The sequence below is a fragment of the Peromyscus californicus genome, unplaced genomic scaffold, assembly GCF_007827085.1.
Source record: "Peromyscus californicus insignis strain IS unplaced genomic scaffold, ASM782708v3 Scaffold_5__1_contigs__length_169319896, whole genome shotgun sequence".
NCBI lineage: Eukaryota > Metazoa > Chordata > Mammalia > Rodentia > Cricetidae > Peromyscus > Peromyscus californicus.
The window spans coordinates 100959837-100982882 of NW_026294573.1; the positions used below are offsets into that span (position 1 = coordinate 100959837).

At 49.4% G+C, this 23046-nt stretch overlaps 1 protein-coding gene and 1 long non-coding RNA gene across 2 annotated transcripts; one reads left to right on the plus strand and one right to left on the minus strand.

The window, feature by feature from the left end:
- Positions 1 to 1813: 1813 nt before the first annotated feature.
- On the minus strand, positions 1814 to 18807 carry Nans (N-acetylneuraminate synthase). The gene is made up of 6 exons (XM_052717800.1): positions 18620 to 18807; positions 14413 to 14628; positions 7365 to 7464; positions 6341 to 6495; positions 3531 to 3797; positions 1814 to 2890 (listed from the first exon to the last, which is right to left on the minus strand). The coding sequence occupies exons 1-6, from the start codon at positions 18749 to 18751 to the stop codon at positions 2681 to 2683; spliced, it is 1080 nt and encodes a 359-aa protein (XP_052573760.1). The 5' UTR covers positions 18752 to 18807; the 3' UTR covers positions 1814 to 2680.
- A 92-nt stretch (positions 18808 to 18899) lies between these two features.
- LOC128097359 (uncharacterized) lies at positions 18900 to 22668 on the plus strand. Its single transcript, XR_008213846.1, has 2 exons — positions 18900 to 19131; positions 22527 to 22668. It is a non-coding gene; the product is annotated as an uncharacterized LOC128097359 (long non-coding RNA).
- Positions 22669 to 23046: the final 378 nt, after the last annotated feature.

The window sequence follows — 23046 nt, forward strand, 5'->3', positions numbered from 1 at the left end:
GTACCAGTCCAGCTCAAACCAGAATACCCCTCACTCCCACCACCCCTGAAGTTATTCTAGGTTCCAAGAGAAGGGAAGTCCTAATTCACAAATAAACCTCTCAGGGATAACTGTGCACTGAGAAGAGACTTGAATATACACTTTCAAATAGGAATGATACAGTAAATAACATTAGATTGGGCCTGGAGAGGATGTTGCAGATAACTCAAGTTTGGGACCCAGCACCCATATCAGGCAGTTCACTGCTTATGACTCCAGCTCCAGGGGATCCAACACCCGTGGCCTCTGTGGGCGCGTGGCACGCGCACACACACACCTTAAAAAAATAAGGTCAAGTAAGTATGAACACAAAGATTAAGAACTTGAAAAGGGGACTGGAGAGATGGCTCAGAGGTTAAGAACCATCTCTTTTTTTTTTTTTTTTTTGAGCTGAGGATCGAACCTAGGGCCTTGTGCTTGCTAGGCAAGCACTCTACCACTGAGCTAAATCCCCAACCCAGGAGCCATCTCTTAACAGTGAAAGAACTCACTATTCTTTCAGAGGACCTGGGTTCAATTTCCAGCAGTCACATGGCAGCTCACAACTGTAACTCTAGTTCCAGGAGATCCAAGACCCTCACAGACATATGTGCAAGCAAAACACACACACACACACACACACACACACACGAGCGCCGGGGAGTGGTGGTGAAAGACTTCAATCCCAGCACTCAGGAAGCAGAGTCAGGTGGATCTCTGAGTTTGAAGTCAGCCTGGTCCACAAAGTGAGTTCTAGGACAGCCAGAGCTATACAGAGTAACCCTATCTAGAAACATCAAAACACACACACACACACACACACACGCACGCACGCACACACGCACACACGCACGCACACACGCACACCTACCTTGAAAAGAAGCGACTGGTTAAGAACATTTTCTGCTCTTACAGAAATCCTGGGTTCAGTTCTCATGTGTGGAGAAGCTCATACGGAGATCTGATGCCCTTTTGACCTCCATTGGTATTGTACATATATACATATACACATAAAAGAAAAACAAACCAGGCCAGGCGGTGGCGCACGCCTTTAATCCCAGCACTCGGGAAGCAGAGCCAGGTGGATCGCTGTGAGTTTGAGGCCAGCCTGGGCTACAGAGCGAGATCCAGGACAGGCACCAAAACTACACGGAGAAACCCTGTCTCGGAAAACAAAACAAAAAATCTTTAAAAAAAGCAAGGGCGTGAAAAGGGCTCAAGATGGTTGGACAGAGAAGGGTGCTTGCTGCTCAAGCACTGGGGCCTGAGTTCGGAGCTCAGCACCCAGGTAAAAAGCCTGGCCTGGCAGAGACAGAGATATCTGGAGCCTGCTAGAGGCCTGCACAGCTAATGCTGTCTCGGTCAAGTGGACAGTGATACAGCAGGACATCTGACCTCCGAAAACATACACAAACACACAAATGGTGGTGGGAGTCGCTAATGGGCAGTGACACCGGCCAGCTGGTAAAGGAGACTGCTGCCATGCCTGGTGCCTCCAGTGTGATCCTTGGGACCAACACGGTGGTGAGAGAACCCGAGTCCCACAAGTCACTCTTTGTAGTTCGTGTGCGTGCGCGTGCGCGCACACACACACACAAATGCAGGTCACGTGTGGCAGTGCACACCTTTAATCTCAGCACTCAGGAGGCAGAGGCAAGCAGACCTCGGAGTCTGAGTCCAGTCTGGTCTACACAGCAAGTTCCAGGACAGCCAGGGATATAGAGTGAGATCCTGTCTCAGGGGGGAAAAAAAAAAAGTTTTGTTTTTTTTTAAAAATAAAATGAAGACGAGAAGATATTTGAAAAGAACAAAATGATTAATCTCAGCATTGATCCAAAGAACAAAGTGAAATGTGACAATGAACCTCTATAAAAAGTTCATGCAGCTTGAAGAAGTTGAACAATGGAGTCTTTGTGTCTGGGTTTGTAATCTGTCATATGTGACAAGACACTCTGGTGATTATGGCAGGGATGATTTCTGCATTCCCCTTCACACTGAAGAGGTGCAAGCTCCACACCCCACGTGCCACCCCCTTATTCAGACTGTGTTCTTCCCTGCTTCACATTCCCTCCTCACAGCTGCCTCACTGACCAGCGGTCCCATGGGTTAGCGTGCACCTGCCTCATCTGAGGACAAGCCCTCTGAGAAGGGACTGGCTGCTTAGAGCCATGTCCCTAGGCCTCTGGTGGTAGCTGACACCGAGCATACCCTGAGGATTTGCCAAAGGGAAATCAACTGCTCCTCCCAACCTTTACTCACAGAGACAGGAGTGCTTGCCTCTGCCCACAGGGCCTCAGACAGTCTAATGCAAAGGGACCACTGTTCAGTACTGTGAGGAACCCAGGCCCGGAGGGGTAGGAGGGAAGTCAGCTGTCTGTGAGGAATCAAGACCTCAGCTTCCTGGAGTTGCTTTGTAGGGTGGGAACATGAAGGATTAAGACAGCAGAGCCACACAGAAAACCTAAAGGAGCTAATTTTACTCTGGGCCGCCTTCTCTGGCTGGACACCTCAAAGCAGAATGGCCTCATTGGCTCTTCCTTTCCGATGGGCTGGACACAGGTGGCCACTGTGACAGGGAGGCCTGGAGGTCAACACGCCTGCCCCCTGCACCCAGCACACCAGACAGTCACAGCAGGGCGGCTGAGAAGCCGGGGGTGGCACTTTAAGACTTGATTTTCTTGCTGTGACTTTCCACAGAGTCTTCCATGATTGTATCATCTTCTTCAACAGTGACCAGCACCTTCTTGCCCACTAGGTTGAAGATGTCTTCAGGAGGATAGCCTTTGGGCTCCCCCACCTTCACAGTGAGCATGTCCAGGGTCAGAACGGTGCCTTCTGGGATTCTCACTTTGGCCACCACAGACTTGCCCAGCTGTGGACACAGGAAGGTCAGTGTCAGATCCTAGAAGGAAGTCCTGGGACCTTCCCAGCGGGGGTGGGGGGGGGGGCAGTGCAGCAGGTGGTCTCCCTCGGAATGAAAGATGACAACATTTCTCACGTATACCCAGTGTCTGGCCTCTGCCCCGACCCATACAACTGCAGGGGAGGAGTCTTGCACCTAGAACTCCTAGGACTCCTGGCTCTAAACTCACAAGGGCAGAAAGGTCCAGGCCACAGCTTCCAGGAATCTGGGAGGCATGCCTCAGCCTCACCATCACTGCCCAGCAGCCCCACACAATGCCCCCTTGTACTTAGGACTGCCCAAGCTCTCTTCCTAATGCCTCAGACCAGGCTTGCAAGTGACCAGGCTTGGCCATCTTAGGACTTCACTCTGTATCTCCTAGGGTTCAGAGCCCTGAGGTCACAGGCTTCAGAGACTTGGTGGAAAAGCTAATGTGACCAGAGGTGGCTGAAAAGCCTGAACTGCTCTTACGTAACACACTCCCCGCTGCTCCCATAGCCTAATGACGCTCAGAAGGATGGTTGACATTCTTTCACCTGCTCATCCGACAGGCTCAGAGGCCACACCGGCCTCAGGACAGCAAGGCTAGGCAGAGTCGGGCAGCACCCACCTTCTCATTACAGGCCATCTCACAGGGCAGCAGCTGCTTGGTTGGAGAGCCCAATGCCCGCTCCACCAGGCGCACAGAGCGCACCAGCTCTGCCAGTTCGCCAGGCTCCAGCGAAGCTGAGTGGTCGCTCCCCTTCCAAGTTTTGTCCAAAGTTATGTGACGTTCCAACACCTTGGCCCCCAGAGCCACTGCAGCCACAGATATGGCGATGCCTGTCTCATGTCCAGAATACCCTATGGGAATGTCGGGAAAGAGTTTCTGGTATTCCTGTAAAATAGAAAAGGGGAGTGGTTACCCTTCTGGGGCTTCACACATGTTCTTAGTCAGGGAGATCTGAACAGCACCCCATTTCAGCCACTCCTGAGCAAAGCAGACAGAGGTGAGACTGTAAGGCAGGCACGCTGAGCCCCCCCTTTGTGGGAAGAATAAAAGTGGCCATTGAGGGTTGCTGGGAACAGGGAGGACACCGCTGTACTGGCTGGTTTTATGTCAACTGACAGAGGCTAGAGTCACCAGAGAGGAAGGAGCCTCAACTGAGAAAATGCCTCCATAAGATCTGGCTGTAGGGCCTTTTCTTACTTAGTGATCATTGGGGGAGGGCCCAGCTCACTGTGGGTGGTGCCATCTCTGGGCTGGTGCCCCTGGGTCCTATAAGGAAGCAGACTGAGCAAGCCCTGAGAAGCAAGCCACTAAGCAGCACCGCTCCATGGCCTCTGCATCAGCTCCTGCCTCCAGGTTCCTGCCCTGTTTGAGTTCCTGACCTCACTGCTTTTGATGATGAGCTGTTATATGGAACTGTGAGTGAATGAACCCTTTCCTCCCCAAGTTATTTGGTCATGGTGTTTTGCTGCAGCAATAGAAACCCTAATTAAGACACCCACCATACTGTAAAAGTTACTGCTGGCATTGAGAATGCCTTCTGTGGTCATCAAGACAGCTCAGAGGGTGAAGACAAGCACCTGCCTGTGGTGATATTGTGTCCCCCAATATATTGTATACCCTAATAAACTTATCTGGGGTCAAAGAACAGAACAGTCACTAGACACAGAGGCCAGAAAATGGTGGCACACACACCTTTAATCCTAGCATTCTGGAGGCAGAGATCCATCTGGATCTCTGAGTTCAAAGCCACACTGGAAACAGCCAGGCATGGTGACTCACTCCTTTAATCCCAGGAAGTGATGGCAGAAAGCAGAAAGGTATATAAGGCGTGAGGACCAGGAACTAGAGCCTGGTTAAGCTTTTAGGCTTTTGAGCAGCAGTTCAGCTGAGATCCATTTGGATGAGGACCCAGAGGCTTCCAGTCTGCGGAAACAGGATCAGCTGAGGAACTGGCGAGGTGAGGTGGCTGTGGCTTGTTCTGCTTCTCTGATCATTCAGCTTTAACCCCAATACCTGGCTCAGGTTTGTTTTTATTAATAAGACCTTTTAAGATTCATGTTACATCTGCCATCAAGCCCAAGGACGTGAGGTTGCTCCCTGGAAGCCATCCGATGAAAGGAGAGAAACAGCTCCCACAGGCTGTCTTCTGACCGCTGTACACTTACCACGGTGTGTACACACACATGCATATTCACACACACACTCAATTCCAAACATTTGAATAAACCAACACCTCGTGTGACTGTTTAGTCCTGTGCAGACCAAGAATACCAACCTAACTGAAACAGAATGACTGACCTCACCCCAAAAGCACTTGTCACATTTAATGAGCTTGTACTGCTGAAACCAAGTGTGTTACACACAAAAATATCAATCACACACACAGCCTAGGCCCAAAACATTCTGTTGGGGGGAATGCTGAATAATTAACATTATCTGTAATTCACCTAATGCACCAAAGCCCTTCTCAGAGGAGTGAGTGCGGTCAGTGATGGGGGCCAGAAAGCTGAAACCCAGCAGGAAGATGCAGGTGGGGTACAGGGGGGTGCTGGATGGCTAAAGCCTGAGATCCCACCTACAGATCTGTGATAAGAGTATAGGCTGCATCTGTGCCCGGCCCAGCACCCGGAGGCAGAGGCGGGCAGTAATGAGTTCAAGACTAGCCTGGTCTACAGAGTGAGTTCCAGGACAACCAGGGTTGCACAGAGAAACCCTCTCTCAAAAAAGACACCCCCCCCCAAAAAAAAAGAGATAGAGAATACAGGATACTAGGCCAAAGAATTCTGCTGTGACTGGGTGGGCTGGCAAAGTCACTCTCCCCATGTAGCGATGTCCAGAATGGAGGATGTGGTAGGACTTCCAGTGAGAGTAGAAAATCAGAGAGAGTACCTGGAGTCCAAGACACTAAATTATTAATTGTGTTAATCTATGGAGGCCTTTAATCCCAGCACTTAGGAGGCAGAAGCAGGCAAATCTCTTTGAGTTTGAGGCCAGCCTGGGCTACAGAGGGAGTTATAGGCCAGACAGATCAGTGAGATCTTGCTTTAAAAAAAAAAAAAAAAAACCACTAAAAAGTATACGAAGACAAATCACGAGGCACGCGCGCGCACACACACACACACACACACACACACACACACACACACACACACGAAACTAAGATCGGTGTTATATGCTTTAATATATAACTGTCCCCTTCTTTGGAATGCTGTATTTCCCTGGCTGCCTGGGTCTACTTTAATTCTGTCACACTAAGACAGGACCTGTAAATTGATACAAAGTGTGCCACGGTTGGTTATAATTTTGGTTATAACAAAGGCTGGGGCTAGGGCATGGTTGGCATGCCACGGCCCTGGGTTCAATCCCCAGCACTGCAAACGAACAGACAACAAGGAATCGGGTCAGTAAGACCGTCACTCCGCGCTCACCGAGATGACGCGCAGGTTGGCATCCTCCGGCTGCAGCGGGTAGGCGCTGGTGCACTGCAGGAAGCAGAAGTTGGGGTTGAGGGGTTTCACGAGCCGATAGACCTGCTTCATGGTGTCCATTGACTGCATCCCACTGGAGATCACCATAGGACGACCTGGAGAATCAGCACCTTCTTCACAGGGCCCAGACTCCCCCAACACCTCCTACGACGCCGCGCAGTGACTGATGGGGACCAACACCTCCTCAGCAGCATGCTTCAGCAAAGGGAAGCACACCAGGGGATCCCCTGATCTTGAGGGGAAGAGAGGCGTCTCTATAGATCGAGAGGCTGCACAGTACTGAACAGGCTTCCTCTTAGTCTACAAATCCAAGACTCCAAATTCTGGAACACTCATGCTCGCAAGCATTCTGGGTAAGGGACAAGCAGCTGCACAGCTGAGAGAGGCCGGGAGCTACCAGCTCTGGTGCTGGCTGGCACAGAACCCTGTCCTTAGGGCTCTGACTCCTTGCCTATGAAACAAGTACAGAATATCCCAGAGGTATGACCTGCTGCCACCCCAGGTTTGCGATGAGGGTCAACTGAGATCATTCACGTCGGGAAATCCATTTACCAGGTGTCAAGTGGAGACATTAGGGAGGAGATCCCTAGCTGGCGATGTGGCTCAGTGGCGGAATACTCACATCAGGTGCATAGGACACTGGGTTCAATCCCTAGCACTGACCCAAAATGAAAGGGTAGAAGGTTTCTAAAATGTGTCTCCAAAGCTGGGTGTGGTAGCACCCGGGAGGCAGAGGCAGGCAGATCTCTAGAGTCTGAAACCAGCCTGGCTACAGAGCAAGTTCCAGGACAGTCATACTACATAGTGAGACTCTGTCTCAAAATAAATAAATAAATAAATAAATAAATAAAATAAAACAAAAAACAAAAACAGATGAGTCTCCATGAATGCTATCACAGTGAGTGGCCACTAGGGGGCAGAAACACAAAGCTTGGACTCTGGTTTTATGAAAAAAGGCACTTACCTTTCTTGGCTGTCTTCTCCAGATAAGGAAAATTGTTAGTGTCGCCAGATCCAACTTTAAAAAATGGAACATTCAGTTCATGCAGAAACTCAACCGCCATCTACAAAAAAATCAGAGTATCTTTCACCATTGTTCAGAAACACTGCCCTTGTGGTACAAGTAAGTACTAGAGGAACCCAGTGCAGGAGACTAGAGAATAGGTCATCATATGTCCACCCACCCATCTGTCCAGTGCACACCCAGGACTTGCTCTTCATGAGCTGGCCAATCCAAGGCTACAAGAATCTGCATGGGAAAGATCGCTTCTGGCCAGACTCTTCCTTCCCCCGGAACTTGTGAACAGATGCAAAAGGGCTGTGACCTAAGCATGACCCAGAACCCAGGCAGAGAGAAAGTGACTGGCCCTCAAAGGTCAAAGGACAGAAAGAAGAAATCGAATCCTTGCCCAGGGTGCAAATGGAGCAACCTCTGTCCCAGCTTGCCTTGATGGTCATCAGCTGGTCCTTTTGGACCTTAAACTGCATGTGCTGCCCGCAGGAAAGCCAGCCAGTCACCATTCAGACTCAACACCACGGCGTGAAGTTACCCTCAACACTGCAAAGTGGGGTTCATCTGGAAGATTCCAGAAACTGCAAGGTGTTAGCAAATGGGTCCAGGATAATCTCAGGACTGACGGAGATGGCCAAGTACTTCCCTAGCACGTGTGAGGCCCCGGGTTTGATCCCTAGCACCACACACACTACACAGAAAAGTAAAATCCCACATTCTGTTAACGAGCGAGAACTAAGGGTGGATCTCTGTGAGTTGTAGACCAGCGTGGTCTACACAGCAAGTTCCAGGTTAGATGGGACGACATGGTAAGAACCTGTCTCAAAAAGGAAAACAAGGATTGGAGAGACGGCTCAGTGGTTAAGAGCGCTGGCTGCTCCTCCAGAGGACCCGGCACCTGCTTGGGGGTTCACAACCATCTGTAACTCCAGTTCTAGGGCATCTCATGCCCTCTTCCGGCCTCTGAGGGTACCTGGCACACAAATGGTACACAGACATTTATGCAAGCAAAACATCCATACCACATAAATAAAAATACATTATGTTTTTTAAAAATTGAAAAATAAAAGACACCTTTAAATTACCCACTGTAACAGACCTCCACCCACTTTCCTAGAAGGTTTGGAACCTCTCCAAACACCATGGCTGAGGTCAGTTTAATGTGTCTCAAGTCGACTTTATTCTTCAGGACTCAGTTCTCAATAACACAGGGTGGGAGGTGCTAAGTCAGGGTCTGGGGCTGGAGTTCTGGGTGGGAAGCTTGCCTAGCATATGCAAGACCCTGGGTTCAATCCCCAAAACAATTAGCACCCCACCAAAAAAGAAGAGTGGCTAGTCAGCCCGTGCACAAGAGTTCAAGGCTCTCTGTAACCTCTCAAGTCGAAAAGACACCATGTCACATGACCCAGGGACTGCTCACCCCCAGTGTCCCACCGTCTCTGCGGTTCTGGCTGCTCTTTCCCTTTTTTTGTTTGTTCTTTTTGTTTGTTCTTTCTCTTTTCCCATCCACATTTCCTCTCTTCCCTGCACATGTCACTCTGCTAAACAGCCCTGAGATGGGACTAAAAAAAAAAAAGAACAAAAATGATCCTTTTTAAACATAATTAATATGTTTAGATAATGTTCAACTAGTGGGACGCTGACCTTCTGAAGCATGAGCAGGCAGTGTGGGCTCAGGAGAGGGACCGAGCAACCAGAGCTAAGGAGGCCTAGTGCAGACAACGAACAAACAAAAACCATTCAAAGATTTAAACCACGAGGATTGTGAAATTTGCATGAAATTCTATCATCTTCAAGCTGGTGTTTTGTTTTTTTTTTTAAATGAGGAGGGGCAGGGGAGTTTCTGCTAGGAGGAAAGAGAGCAAGCACCTCATTTTGCAGCCCACCTGGAGAATCACTGCCGTCTAGTGGCCATTTTGAAAACTGTCACTTTGGTTCATCATCCTGCCACCTCAAGATCCAGCTTCAGGCCCTGCAGACCTTCAGGCGTGGCCACAGCACAGTGGCTTTCTTTCCCGAGGCCTGCTGGCTTCTGACCTGCCCTACTGCGGTTAGATCCTTCCCTGGCTCAAGCCAGATAGCTCACTTCCTCTTTTCAGTTTTCCTTAAAGCAATGCAATCAATACACGACTGGGGTTCGGGACATGGAACAGGCCACCCCCAGGGGACTGGCATCAAGGAAACTTTGCCCAGCGATGGCTCCCAGGAGGGAGGGTCCTGGAGATAAACCTGTCTGATTTCAAACCTACGTCTAGCAAACTGGTTTGACTTAGGATGTGTTTCTTTGCTTTTTGAGACATGCTCATATTCTAGGCTGTCCTGGAACTTGCTATGTAGCCTACACTGGCCTCCAACTTTTTTTTTTTTTTTTTTTTTTTTTTTTGGTTTTTCGAGACAGGGTTTCTCTGTGTAGCTTTGCGCCTTTCCTGGAACTCACTCTGTAGCCCAGGCTGGCCTCGAACTCACAGAGATCCACCTAGCTCTGCCTCCCTGAGTGCTGGGATCAAAGGCATGCACCACCACTGCCTGGCTTGACCTCTAACTTTTGATTCTCTTGCCTCAGTCTCCCAAGGGCTAGGATTACAGGTATGCACCCCCATGTCTGGTTGACTGACTCAGAACCGTTTAAACTTTAGTAAAAGCAGACAGTAAGATATGGTGGCACACGCCTTTGTTTTTTTTTTTTTTTCCGTTTTTCGAGACAGGGTTTCTCTGTGTAGCTTTGCGCCTTTCCTGGGACTCACTTGGTAGCCCAGGCTGGCTCTGCCTCCCGAGTGCTGGGATTAAAGGCGTGCGCCACCACTGCCCGGCGGCACACGCCTTTGATCCCAGTACTTGGAAGGCAGAGGCAAGCGGATCTCTGTGAGTTCAAGACCTTGCCTCAAAAATAAACACACAAATAAAATACAGACAGTAGGTGTACAGAACCTTTCTGTGTGCACACTAAGAGAAACTACTGGTCCAGAAAGGAAGATCAGGACTTCTCTTTCTTGAAAATAACAGCACCATATGTAGCCCAGGCTAGCCTCAAAACTGCCTTCCTCCTATCCCTGCTTTGAGTGCTGGGATTCCAGGCACGCTCAGCCACATTGGGAAATTGGGACTTCTCTAAAGCCCCTTTGGCTGGGATCATGCAGGAGAGAAAAAAAGAAGCCCATGGTGATGAGCTGAGGAGAGCAGGGGTGAGTGAATGCTGGGGAGCTGTGAACAAAAATTCCTTTAAAAAAAGTGTGTCTGGCTATAAACAACAACAAAACAAACAAACAAACAAAAAGCCTGGAAGGAGCTTCTATGTCTGCAGAGACTGATGAACCAATTGGAATTTCAGTGCTGTGGACAGACTGGAATTTTTAGGTTCAGAGACTAATTACTTTACCTTGGGCTAGTTTTAGCCTTGCCTTGGAACAGCCATGCCTACCCCGCTGTATATCTGAACTAACACCTCATGGTAATAAATAAAAACCTCAGCCAGGCAGTGGTGGCACACACCGTTAGTCCCAGCACTCGGGAGGCAGAGGCAGGTGGATCTCTGTGAGTTCAAGGCCAGCCTGGTCTACAGATCGAGTTCCAGGACAGCAAGGGCTACAGAGAGAAACCCTGTCTTGAAAAACCAAAAATAAGTAAGTAAATAAACACCTCTTAGAAGCTCTTAGCAGAACAGCAGATTCTGCCAACCCAAGACCTAAACGCCATCAGAGAGCATCTCGGGCCTACAGAACGGCTCCCCATCTCATTATGCCTGTCTCTCTGGTGTACGCATCAATACATCTTAAAATTGCTTTGATTTATGACTGTCTTTGTTCTGTAAAATTCTAAAAACCCCGGGAAACTGCTTCCACGTTGGAACATGGAATTGGGGTAAACTAAATCTGTGTTCTTAGTCCTGATCATTCAGAATGGGTCCAGAATAAACTGTCTCTTGTTCCACTTAAGATGAGAGCTACGGTTTTTATGTTGACAGAGCACAGAACCAAAAAGCACAGGCCAGCCCCGTCACAGGCAGCAGGCAGCCGGGGGAAGGAGGTGGAGAAGACAGAGGGCAGGGCCGGGCGGGAGGGAAGGTCGCTCTGTGGTGACCACAGCTCTGTGGTGACCGTCACTGAGCAGGTGCCCTTCAGGGGCCCCAGGCTCATGGATTCCGCTTGCTGCCTCAACACTAAGCTGTCTTCGGCTGAAGTCCACCTCTGCACCCTCTGAGAGGTGTCCTGGGAACTCTTTCAGTCTCCATAAAATTCTGCCACACCTTCCTTAACCTTTCCTGAGCACACAGAGGACACCCGAGAACAGCACGCAGAGCAGAGAAAGGAGGCCCTCGGGAAACTCCGGCTGTCAGGACGAAGTCAGGAAGGTGAACACCGGGAGCCACCTGCTTCGGAAACGGGGTGGGGGACACGGAAGGACAGACAGAACCCAACCAAGCCAGCTCTGAGGAGGCTGGGCAGGAAATGCTAGCTTGGCAAAGAAAGATTTACTCTTTGTAAAGACTTTATGGACCCATTTCCCCTCGCTGCCCTCTCTCCTCCCTACCTGTGCCCGGCCCAGCCATGAGACCAGCTGCAAACGCCAGAGGAACCGCCTTCCCACACCGGCAGCAGGAGGTGACCCGGCAGGCTTCAGCAGAGAAAAGCACACTACTGTTTCTGGTTTGTAGGCTGTGCCGCCCGAGGCTGACCACCAAGCGCTGGGACTCTTAGTCGGCTTACTTTTTATTGTTTGCTTTTGGGGTTTTTGTTTGTTGTTTCCATGATGGAAGGAGAAAACAACAGGACCTCACACTGTAGCTCTGACTGTCTGAAACCCACTATACAGTGCAGCCTGGTTTTGAACTCCCAACCATCTTCCTACCTATACTGACCAGTGCTGGAATGAAAGGCACAAGCCACCATATGGGGCTTCCTGCCTTTGACAAGGTCCAATGCTTACAATTACACACATATTCTGAAGTCTGGAAGACTAACAAAGACAGAGGTATGTTTTATGAACCAGGTGTGGTAGGGCACACCTGCAACCCCAGCATCCGGAGGTAGAGGCAGGTGCAGGAGGCTCTCTGTGAGTGCCAGGTCAGCCTCATCTACACAGAGGGTTCTACTAGGGTTACATAGTAAGAGGGAGTGAAAGACAGAGAGACAGACAGTGTGTGTGTGTGTGTGTGTGTGTGTGTGTGTGTGTGTGTGTGTGTGTGTGCGCACACATATGCTTGTACACAATTTCAACAATCTAACTAAAGCAATGAGAAACCATCCCCAGGACAGTAGAAGCACATCTCTAAAGTCCACCCTAACGCCCATTTCTAGAAGGCAACTCTAAGGAGCAACTGAGGACACATGGAAAAGATGCTCACCTCAGCATTTGTTTTGTTGAGACAGCCGCATGTATCTCAGGCTGGCCTCAAACTTACTTTGTAGCTGATGCTGGCCTGAACTAAATCTCCTACCTCCAATCCCCAAATACTGGTTACAAGTGGGCACCACCAAGCCTGGTTCAGCATCATTTATCAGTACAAAAAAAACTAAAAGTAATAGTCGGGCGGTGGTGCGCAAGCTTTAATCCCAGCACTCGGAAGGCAGAGGCAGATAGATCTCTGTGAGTTCGAGGCCAGTCTGATCTACAAAGTGAGTTCCAGGGTTGTTACACAGAGAAACCCTGTCTGGAAAAAAACCAAAGAGGGAGGAAAAAAAACCTGTAATCCCAACAGTCAGGATTCTGGGGTTGGAGGATCATGAGGACACCCTGGTCTATATAGTAAGTTCCACAGCAGCCAATGCTCCATACTGAGACCCTGTCTCAAAAAACAAAACAACAACAATAACAAATAGCATTCTAGTATATCCTCCAGAACAAACACCGCAGTGCTATCAGAGCCTTTGCACGGTGGAATCAAAGCTGTGCTCACACTAACTGGAAAAAGAACGCAGCAAACCAAACGGGACATGCCAGGAAGTAACCAGCAGCAACACACACTCCAAGACTCACAGAGGAAACCCACAGAGACAACACACGGGAATCATAGGCCATTCCCTCTCGTTCCCGCTTACTAAACTGTGGTGGCTGGAAAGAAAATGCCCTCCTCATGGGCTCATAGGGAGTGGCACTATTAGGAGTCATGGCCTTGTTGGAGGAAGTGTGTCTCAGTCTCTTCCTGTGGCTTTTGGATCCCAGACATAGAACTCTCAGCTCCTCTCCACACCATGTCTGCCTGTGTGTCTCCATGCTTCCCACCATGATGACAATGGACTAAACCTCTGAACTGTAAGCCAGCCCCAGTTAAATGTTTTCCTTTATAAGAGTTGCCATGGTCATGATGTCTCCTCCTGGAATAGAAACCCTACGACATAAACTTTCTGTACCAGTGCCTTCTTTCTAAGACCAAAGTTTTTGGCATTCAGAAAAGAGAGAACATAGGATCATGAAAGGACAGAAGTCACACCAGACAGTGGTGGCACATGCCTTTAGTCCCAGCACTCGGGAGGCAGAGGCAGGCAGATCTCTGAATTCAAGACCAGCCTGATCTACAGAGTAAGTTCCAGGACATCTAGGGCTAGAGAGAGAGAGAAAGAGATCCTATCTTAAAAGAGAGAGAGAGAGAGAGAGAGAGAGAAATTATAGTGCAAAATGGACCTGAGGCCTAGTACCAGCTGAACTCCTCCAGGATGTCAGCACAGCCAGCCTCTGAGCTACTTTCCTGTGGGTGATGCCAACGGCACCCCAGGGAGCCAGTCAGAGCTGGCTGTGAGGCAAACTGGCTCCCAATCTAAACCACATTGAGATGGGAAGGCCTGGCCCTGCTCACTGTCCCACGGTGTGAAGGATGCTGGGGTCCAGTGTGGCTGCTCTGATATAGAGGCATTGTTTTTAGGTTATGGTACCCTTCTCTGAAAACCCCTCCTCTGGGCCTCCGGCCTGTGGGCTTCCACTTAGGTGGACATAGTGGAGGTGAGCAGAGCTAGAGCTGGCTTTACACCAACAGCTGCCTGCATCCCCACGGTGGCTGAGAGCTCACCTCGTCCATGCCGGAGGCAGTGAAGAAGATGCCAATCTCCTGCGCATAGCGCTGCAGCTCCTTGTACTGGGCGTGGCTGAATTCTAGGTGCCGTTTATGCTCCCCATATGTCGACCCCCACGAATGCTTCGAAGTATATGGTCTCTCCAGGGCCTTCCGGTTAAACTTGAACTCCAACTCACTCTTCTGAAACTTAGCGCAGTCAGCCCCACATTCCTGTGACACACAGTAGGACATTTTCAGTGACCTGGAGCAGAAATACTAGGAGACAATGATATGACATCATTCTATTTAGACAAAATGGACTTGGGGCCGAAGAGATGCTCAGTGGGTAAAGTGAGGTCATGCGGATTTAAGTTGAAGCCACACCACCCATGTAAAGAAGAGCCAGACATGGTAGCATGTGCCTATAGCCCCATCCTGGGGCTTGCTGGCCAGCCAGTCTAGCCAAGTCATGAGCAATATGTTCAGGGAGAAACCTTGTCACAAAATAAGGTGGCGGGCAGGTAAAATGACTCACTGGATAAAGGTGCCTGCCATCAAGCCTGACAAACTGAATTCGATCCCCGGTCCCACACAGTAGAAGAATTCCTCAAAGCTGTGTCCAGACCTCCAAACAAGCACTATGGCATATACACAAATACATAGTGTTCTTGGAAGTGTGCTCAAGACACACACAGAAAACTGGGCGGTGGTGGCGCAAGCTGGGCGGTGGTGGCGCATGCCTTTAATCCCAGCACTTGGGAGGCAGAGGCAGGCAGATCTCTGTGAGTTCAAGGCCAGCCTGGTCTACAAAGTGACTTCTAGGAAAGGTGCAAAGCTACACAGAGAAACCCTGTCTCGAAAAACCAAAAAAAAAAAAAAGACACACACAATTAAAGGTAGAGAAGAACTGAAGCAGACACCCAGCGTTGGCCTCTGTCCTCTATATGCAAATACATGCTAAAAAAATATTTTAAAATAAGTGCATAGTGGGATAAGTTCTCACTAAATAGCCTGGACTGGCCTGGAAATTGCTATGTAGACCAAGATGCCTCAAACATACAGTGATCCTCCTGCCTCTGCTTCCTGAGTGCTAGGATTAAAAGTGTGGGCCACTACAACAGGCTTAGATAAAAGTTCTTTTTAAAAAGAAAAAGAGGGCAGTGGTAGTGTACACCTTTAGTCTCATCTCTCAGGAGGCAGAGGCAGGCAGATCTCTGAATTTAAGCCTGGTCTACAGAGTGAGTTCCAGGACAGTCAGGGCCACACAGAGAAACTTTGTCCAAAAAAAAAAAAATCTTTAAACCAGGTATAATAGTGTGTGCCTTTGATCCCAAGTATTTAGAAAGCAGAGGTAGAAGTAGGTGGTGGAACTCTGAATTGGAGGCCAGTCTGGTCTACAAAACAAGTTCCAGGACTACACAGTTTGATCCTGTCTTAACAAGAAAAGAAAGAAAGAAAAACAAAAATAAAAAGTCCTTTTAAAAATGTACTTTAGCCGGGCGGTGGTAGTGCACGCCTTTAATCCCAGCACTCGGGAGGCAGAGCCAGGCAGATCTCTGTGAGTTCGAGGCCAGCCTGGGCTACCAAGTGAGTTCCAGGAGAGGTGCAAAGCTACACAGAGAAACCCTGTCTCGAAAAACCAAAAAAAAAAAAAAAAAAAATGTACTTTATTGGGCTGGTGAAATGTCTCAGCAGGTAAACGCTCAGGCCACCAAGTCTGACGACCTGAGATCAACCCCTGCAACCCACACGTGTGCAAATGCACTATAATATAATAAAACGAACAACAGATTCATCATGTGAGCAAGTGAGCTTGGACACTCCAAACCCTAGGGACTAAACTTACACATGTGCCTCCTGCTACAAATGGCAGCAGAGTCAAAATGTGGGGATTGTAGAAATCCCCCTGCTTTAAAACACCACAGAGAGAGAGAGAAACAAGAAAATTCGGAGGCCTAGCCAAGTCACCGGCTCAAGACCACTGAACCAGTGACTGTCCTGACTCTAGGCCTGGCCTCTCGCACTACAGCACCTCCCAACCTTGTCACTGTGTCCTCCAGCCCCAGTGCCCTCCAGAACCTGTGAGAGAAAAACTATAACTCTGTTTGCATGGTTTTTATATCTCTAGGTATCTTTACAACCTCATCATACAAGGTGGTCACACCTTGGGAAAACAGGCTGTTCCTCTGAATTAAAAGCAGGAATTTCCCCCCTTTAAGAACAAAGGCCGGAGACCTGTGTCTGGAAGCAAAGATTAGAAATCCTAAGTTTTTGAGACAAGGTCTCATTATGTAGCCCTTCCTCTGCAGACCAGGCTAGCCTGGAAATCACAGAGATCTGCCTGACTCTGCCTTCCAAGCGCTGGGATCAAAGGCGTACACCATCACAATTAGCCTTCTTCAAGTTTTCAAAATGAAGCTGACGGCAGACTGTTGTAGAAATTAAAGGAGATGACACTTAAAAGCTCTTAGCTCGGTATCTCGGTAAGAATCTAAAACTTGTTAGTCCTTTTGTGATTCAATGGTACTACATTCACAAGATTCAGGGTAAGACAAAGCTGAATCTCAGATGATATGAAGCTAGGTGGTCAGCATTAATCATTGGCAGGAGCTACCTCTTTTTAAAAAAAAATTCATTTACTTACTTTATGTGTGTGATGTTTTGTCTGCATGTATGTCTGTGCACCATGTACATGTCTGGAGTAAGCAGAGGTGAGAAGAGGGTGTCAGATCCCCTAGAACTGGGGTTAGACACAGTAGTGAACGGCCATGTGGGTGTTGGGAATTGAACTCAGGTACTCTGGAAGAGAAGGCAGCACTCTTTACTGAGCCATCTTTCCAGCTCCAGGAACTGCTGAGTGTAATGGCCCATGCCTATAATCCCAGAACTTGGAAGACTGAGGCAGGAGGACTGCCACAAGTTTGAGCCTAGTCTGATCTACATAGTAATTTCCAAGCCAATCTACAATACAGAATGAGAGAGATCTATCTCCAAAAACAACAACAAAAATCAATCAATTAAAAAAATGATAAACCAGTGGGGCAGTGGTGACGCACATCTTTAATCCCAGCACTCAGGAGGCAGAGCCAGGTGGATCTCTGTGAGTTCGAGGCCAGCCTGGTCTACAGACCAAGATCCAGGACAGGCTCCAAAGCTACACAGAAAAACCCTGCCTCAAAAAACCAAAATAAATAAATGAAGTAAGAAATCACAGGGCAGACTTTATTAAAGTCGAAGGCTAGAGTCAAAATGACGGGCACTACAGTCTCTCTTCAAAGACCGATTCATAACACAGAAAGGTCTAAATAAAGTATGACACGCCCCAAGTGGAGGCTTGCACATGTAATCCCACCACTTGAAAGAAGCAGAAGGACTAAGGGAGAGCCTGGGATACATGGTGAAGTCCCAGGCTAGCCCAGGTTAGAATGAGAGAGACCCTGTTTCAAGAAGACTAAAAACAAAACCGTGTGAGTTCTAGGGCTGGGGGCTGCGGGTGGGAGTGGCTGGAAGAAATCATCCTCGTAGTCCTGACTGAAAAAAGAGTGGAGATTAACTATGAGAAGTGGGGGTGCGCATGCTCACAGGCATTTTAGCGGCAGTAGTGGTCACCTAAGGAGCTCTGTGCCCACTATCCTGCTTTCCACTCCTTTCCTCATTCGGTGCTCATTACAACTCCACGAAGCCGGCTTTTCAAATCAGGCAGCTGAGGGGTACAGAGGTTCCCTAGCAGGATCTGCACTCAGAGACATGCACTTTTCACCGTTTAGCAATTCAAACACTCGGACTGGCGGGTGAAAAAAGAAAAGAGAAGAAAAAAAAAAAAAAAGACACAGCAACTTCCAACGACTGTAGTTCTTGGAAACCAATGTCAGGAGAGGATCTCCGAGGTGACATATGACAAGCAGGAAGGGGCTGGGTCCCTAAGATCCTGGTCAGGTAGGGAGCGCGCACGGACGGTCCCAGGCACGGGTCGAAGCTGATCTAACCAGAAGGGGGAAGAAAGAGGTCGGGTCCGCAGGGAGGCGGAGAGGGCGAGCAAGAGCTCCTGGAAGACCCGAGCTGGGGAGCCGAGGCAAGGGAGACACGGAGCGCAGAACCAGAAAGGTCTCGCGAGCGCGCTTTCCCGAGCCTCTCCGAGAACTCTCCCAGGCCCCTCCGTTAACTCGCCCCTGGGCTCCTCCCAAATCCCCCAGGTTAACCCTCCGCGGGCCCCGCCCCTCACCTTGGCCGTGCGGATCATGCGTTTGGCCACGTCCAGGTCGCCCTGGTGGTTCTGGCCGATCTCCGCGATGATGAAGCACGGGTGCTGCCCACCCACCCAGCGCCCGGGACACAGCTCCAGCTCCAGCGGCATGATGCCTACCCGCGCCCGCACGCTTTCCGTGGCGTTTCCGCACCCGCCGTACGAGCCAGCAAGTCCCGGCCCCGCCACGTCAGCCGGCGGCCGCCGCGCAGCCAATCCGCGGGCCCCGTCTCGCTCGACGGCCAATCGGAGCCCGAGAAGAGCTAGCCCCGCCCCGCCAGCTCCGCGAGGCGCGTAGGCCGGATCTCGGATTTTGGCCACGCCTCCCAGGCAAAGGCTCTAAGCTAGATGCCAAGGGCGAGGAGAGAGTGCCCTGGAAAATAGGTGATCTAGAGTTCGAATCCCACGGCTGCTGATTCTGAGACGGAACGGAAAGACGTGGAAATCTTGCGAACATGAAAAGGAAAAAGAGCATCTCGCCAGAAATACAGGTGACACTTCTAGTCAGCAGCCTAGCAAGAGCTTCTGCGCCGGTAAGAGGGAAAGGGCAGATACCAAACGCCTCATGCGACCCTAGTGGCTCCCGGTTCTGCCTTATTAGGTTGTAACTCCATCCAAGGAGCCACCTCACTTACCACGAGAGAAGGAAAGCAGGGAAAGGGTCCCTAGTAACCTTTTGAGATAGCACTACCAAAATGGTACTTAATGGCTAGTGCTAAGACAATTATGACTTTCCAGTCTTCTGGAGCATTTTACATTCTTCCCTGAAACAGACACATAAGACGGTGTATAAAAAAAAAACATGATCACGAGGGGGGGGGGGAACGACACACAAGGGAATCCGTGGCTGATATGTAAAATTAAATTAAATTATAAAATACAAAAATACAAAAAATAAAAATAAATTTAAAAAAAAGAAACCATGATCACAATAATTGGTGTGGTACTGAAAAACCTTTTTTTATTTTTATGTATATGAGTGTTTTGCTTGCGTGTATGTCTGTGCACCACATGTGTACCCAGTACCCACAGAAGTGAAAAGAGGGAATCAGATCCTCTAGAACTGGAGTACAGATGATTGTGAGCTATCATGTGGATGCTGGGAACTGAGCCTAGGTCCTCTGCAAGAGCAGCTAAGTTCTTAATCACTGAGTCATTCCTCCGGGTATCCCTAGTGTAGTGCATTTTAAATAGCCATAGCTGTTCCTACGGTATGAGAGGCAGTGGGGTCTGGGAGTTTCACTGATTTGGCCAAAGCCATCTTGAACTCAGACTTCGGGCTCAGACTGAGGCCCTGGGGTGTCTCCCAGCCCAGGACTCCTACAGGGCACTCCCTGAATTTCAGACCAAGTTGAGACCCAAGAGTTGGATCGATTGCCTGTTGGACTACACAGAACTGAGGAGCAAAGGAGCAACCGGAAGTAGAGGAGGACGAGGTTGGAACACACTGTAATAAACGTGCCGCTCAAACAACCACCGGACCTGAAGAAACACTTCTGAACCCGGCTGGGAGGAGGGAGGGGACTCTGGAAACTCTCCCCGGTGAGAAAGACTGAGAGCCAGCCTGACTGATGATGGAGAAAGCAGGGGAGCTGGGTGGCGGGGGTAGGGGGGCGTGTAAGCAGAGTGAAGAAAGCCGAGAGCAGACCACACCCACAGGGAACTAGTGTGTGCCCCAAAGGGGGCGGTCAACATTGGAGGCCCCTGGCTGGAGAATGAGGAGAAAAGAGCAGATGGAGGCCGGGCTTGAGGCCGGACAGGACATAGGTGTGCTCTATTAGTTGGCAGGAATTACTGTCTCAAGTTTAGTTGGCAGAGCCACAGACCCTGATCACAGCGAGTATGAAATATGACACTAAAGAAACGCAGTCACTTTTGACTAAAGAAAACAATTTCAGCCAAGCATGGTGGCTCCTGCCCATAATCACAATGATTGCCGGAATTGCTGCCACACAGTGAATTCCACGTCAGTCAGGGCTGCAGAGAAGCGGGGATGGGGTGTTACTCTATTATTTATTTATTGTTGTGGGGTTTGTTTTTGTTTTGAGAAAGGGTCTCATGTAGCCCAGGCTGGTTTCAGACGTGCTACATAGTGGGAGGTGGCCATGAGCTCCTGATCCACCTAAGTGCTGGGTTTACTAGCATGTGCCGGTATGTCTAACTTAAGAAAAAATGAAATTTAAGAAAAAAAGAAAAGAAATAAAAATCATTCTAACTTTACATAATCTGTGAAAATTAACCTGGGCTCATAGCATGTGCCTTTAATCCTTGCACTCAGGAGGCAGAAGCAGACAGATCCCTGTGGGTTCTTTTTTTTTTTTTTTGGTTTTTCGAGACAGGGTTTCTCTGTGTAGTTTTGGTGCCTGTCCTGGATCTTGCTCGGTAGACGACCAGGCTGGGCTCGAACTCACAGAGATCCGCCTGGCTCCCTCCCGCGTGTTGGGATTAAAGGCTTAAAGGCGTGTGCCACCACCACCCTGTGAGTTCTAAGCTAGCCTGGTCTACATAGTTCCAGGCCAGAGCTACACAGAGAGATCTTATCTCCGGCAAAAAGAAATAGAAAACTCTACAATGAAGAGAAATTAGATTTAAAAATAGCCATCCCTACATAATGAGCCATCCCTGTCTCAAAAGAACTAAAAAGGGGTGGGGGGTGTTGCTGGAGAGACGGCTTGGCAGTTAAGAGCACTGGCTGCTCTTCCAGAGGACAAGGCTTCAGTTCCCAGCACCCACGTGATGGTTCAAGACTGTCTGTAACTCCAGCCCTGAGGGATCTGACACCCTCTTCTGACTTCTGTGGGCACTTGCACACAGGTAGTGCACAGAAGAAATACATGCAGGCAAAACATCCATACACATAAAATAAATAATTTTTTTAAAAAAGAAACCATCCCACAAAAAGCCAATTAGGCTGATGTTCCTAGATAAAAACTTGGAGTGAATTAAATGGTTACTTCCCCAGCTACAGTAAGCAGAAAGCGGTTTTTGCTTGTTTCTGTCCCTGCTTTTTGCAGATGAAGCCCAGCACATCCTACCACTGAACAGCCTGGTGGCAGTCTACCCCACTCTCAGTCTTGTGTTTCTGGTGCTTTCTGTGGCCCTTTCTGGTTGGCTGATGAATCAATGTTTAATCTGTCCAAGTGGGTGAGACTACGTGGGAAGGGTTTTCAAAACAAACAGCCCAGAACCCTTTCCTGTGGCTGGCAGAAAAGGGCAAGGAAGAACTCCTTTGTTTTGGAGAAACTAGAGAGCCCTGGCTATATTAGACCTGAGGCCTGGGGCCACCCAGACTATGCCAAGCCTGTCTTGAACTTGGCTTTCGCAAAGCTTCCTGTAGCCGATGGCTCCTGCCTAACCTGTTGCCACTGTGTGGTCCAGCTACACTGAACTATTTTGGGTCCCCTGGGGATCATATTCTGTCACCTCCAGGCCGTGGCCCTGGCTGTTTCCTGGTAGGGTTCGTTCCAATCTCCTCTCCCCCAGCATTCTAAGCCTCGCCATCTTCTGTCTGCTCCTCAGTGCCTTCGTCACCACCCCCACCCCCCCACCCCCCGCAGACCTCTCCTCTCCCGGCAGCCTTCTCTAAGCTCTCAGGGAACCGTCTTTTTCTGCCCACTTCTTACATTTTAATTAGCTGTCCCTCTTTGATGTCCCCCTGAGATCCTGAGGTTCTTGGGGTCAGGAACCATCTGGGACACTGATACAAAACTCCAAAGCCAGGGCAGCCCTGGGGATATGCAGAGCCCGGAAAGAGATAGTGACCTGCTCCTGCTCCGCTTTACGTCGTTGGCCTGCAGAGCCATGTATCGGAACTGTGTTCTGGAGCCAGGGGTAGAGAGGGGATGGGGAGAGGGGTCTTCACATGCCTGTCATCTCCGTTCTGCAGAACACAGCCTGCACAGTTGGGTGCTGTATTCCGGCAGTCTGAGGATTCACTGACTGCATCTGTTTACTCTTCCGACCTCATTCTGCATCTTGGGAGAACACGACTGAAGTCAACTTTCTGGCAAGTTCATCTGAGGAAGAAGTGAGTTATCAAACCACGCATAGGTCCCCACCCGAGCTGCCAAGGACCTGCTTTGATGTCAAGTGGCCAGAGTATGTTCTCTGTTCCATTTATAGGCATCATTACCAGTCATACGAACACTCACTTCCTGCTTCCTCTGCCTTGGGCATCTCCCTGTGGCATAAAGCTAGTTTCTCAGTTGTCTCCAGGCAGACAAATCCCCATCCCATCCTCGGGTGATCTGGAAGCTAAAAGTCAACAGTGGGTGTTCCCTGCTTGTAGGATTTTGACCTTTGACAACTTTGCTTGCCCCCATGTCCTGAAGGTACCTCACTCTTCCATCCAGAAACTCATTCCCGACTGCCTGCTGTGTGCCAGGGAACAGAATGGGAAGCAAGAG

Bases quoted from the DNA above. Each gene is read 5' to 3' on its own strand.
- Nans (XM_052717800.1), bottom strand. From the start codon at position 18,751: ATGCCGCTGGAGCTGGAGCTGTGTCCCGGGCGCTGGGTGGGTGGGCAG. The intron at 3,798-6,340 runs GTGAGCGCGGAG...TCTATTTTACAG, and splicing joins CCAACCTGCGCGTCATCTCG to GAATACCAGAAACTCTTTCC. The intron at 2,891-3,530 runs GTGGGTGCTGCC...CTGTGTCCACAG, and splicing joins AGATGGCCTGTAATGAGAAG to CTGGGCAAGTCTGTGGTGGC.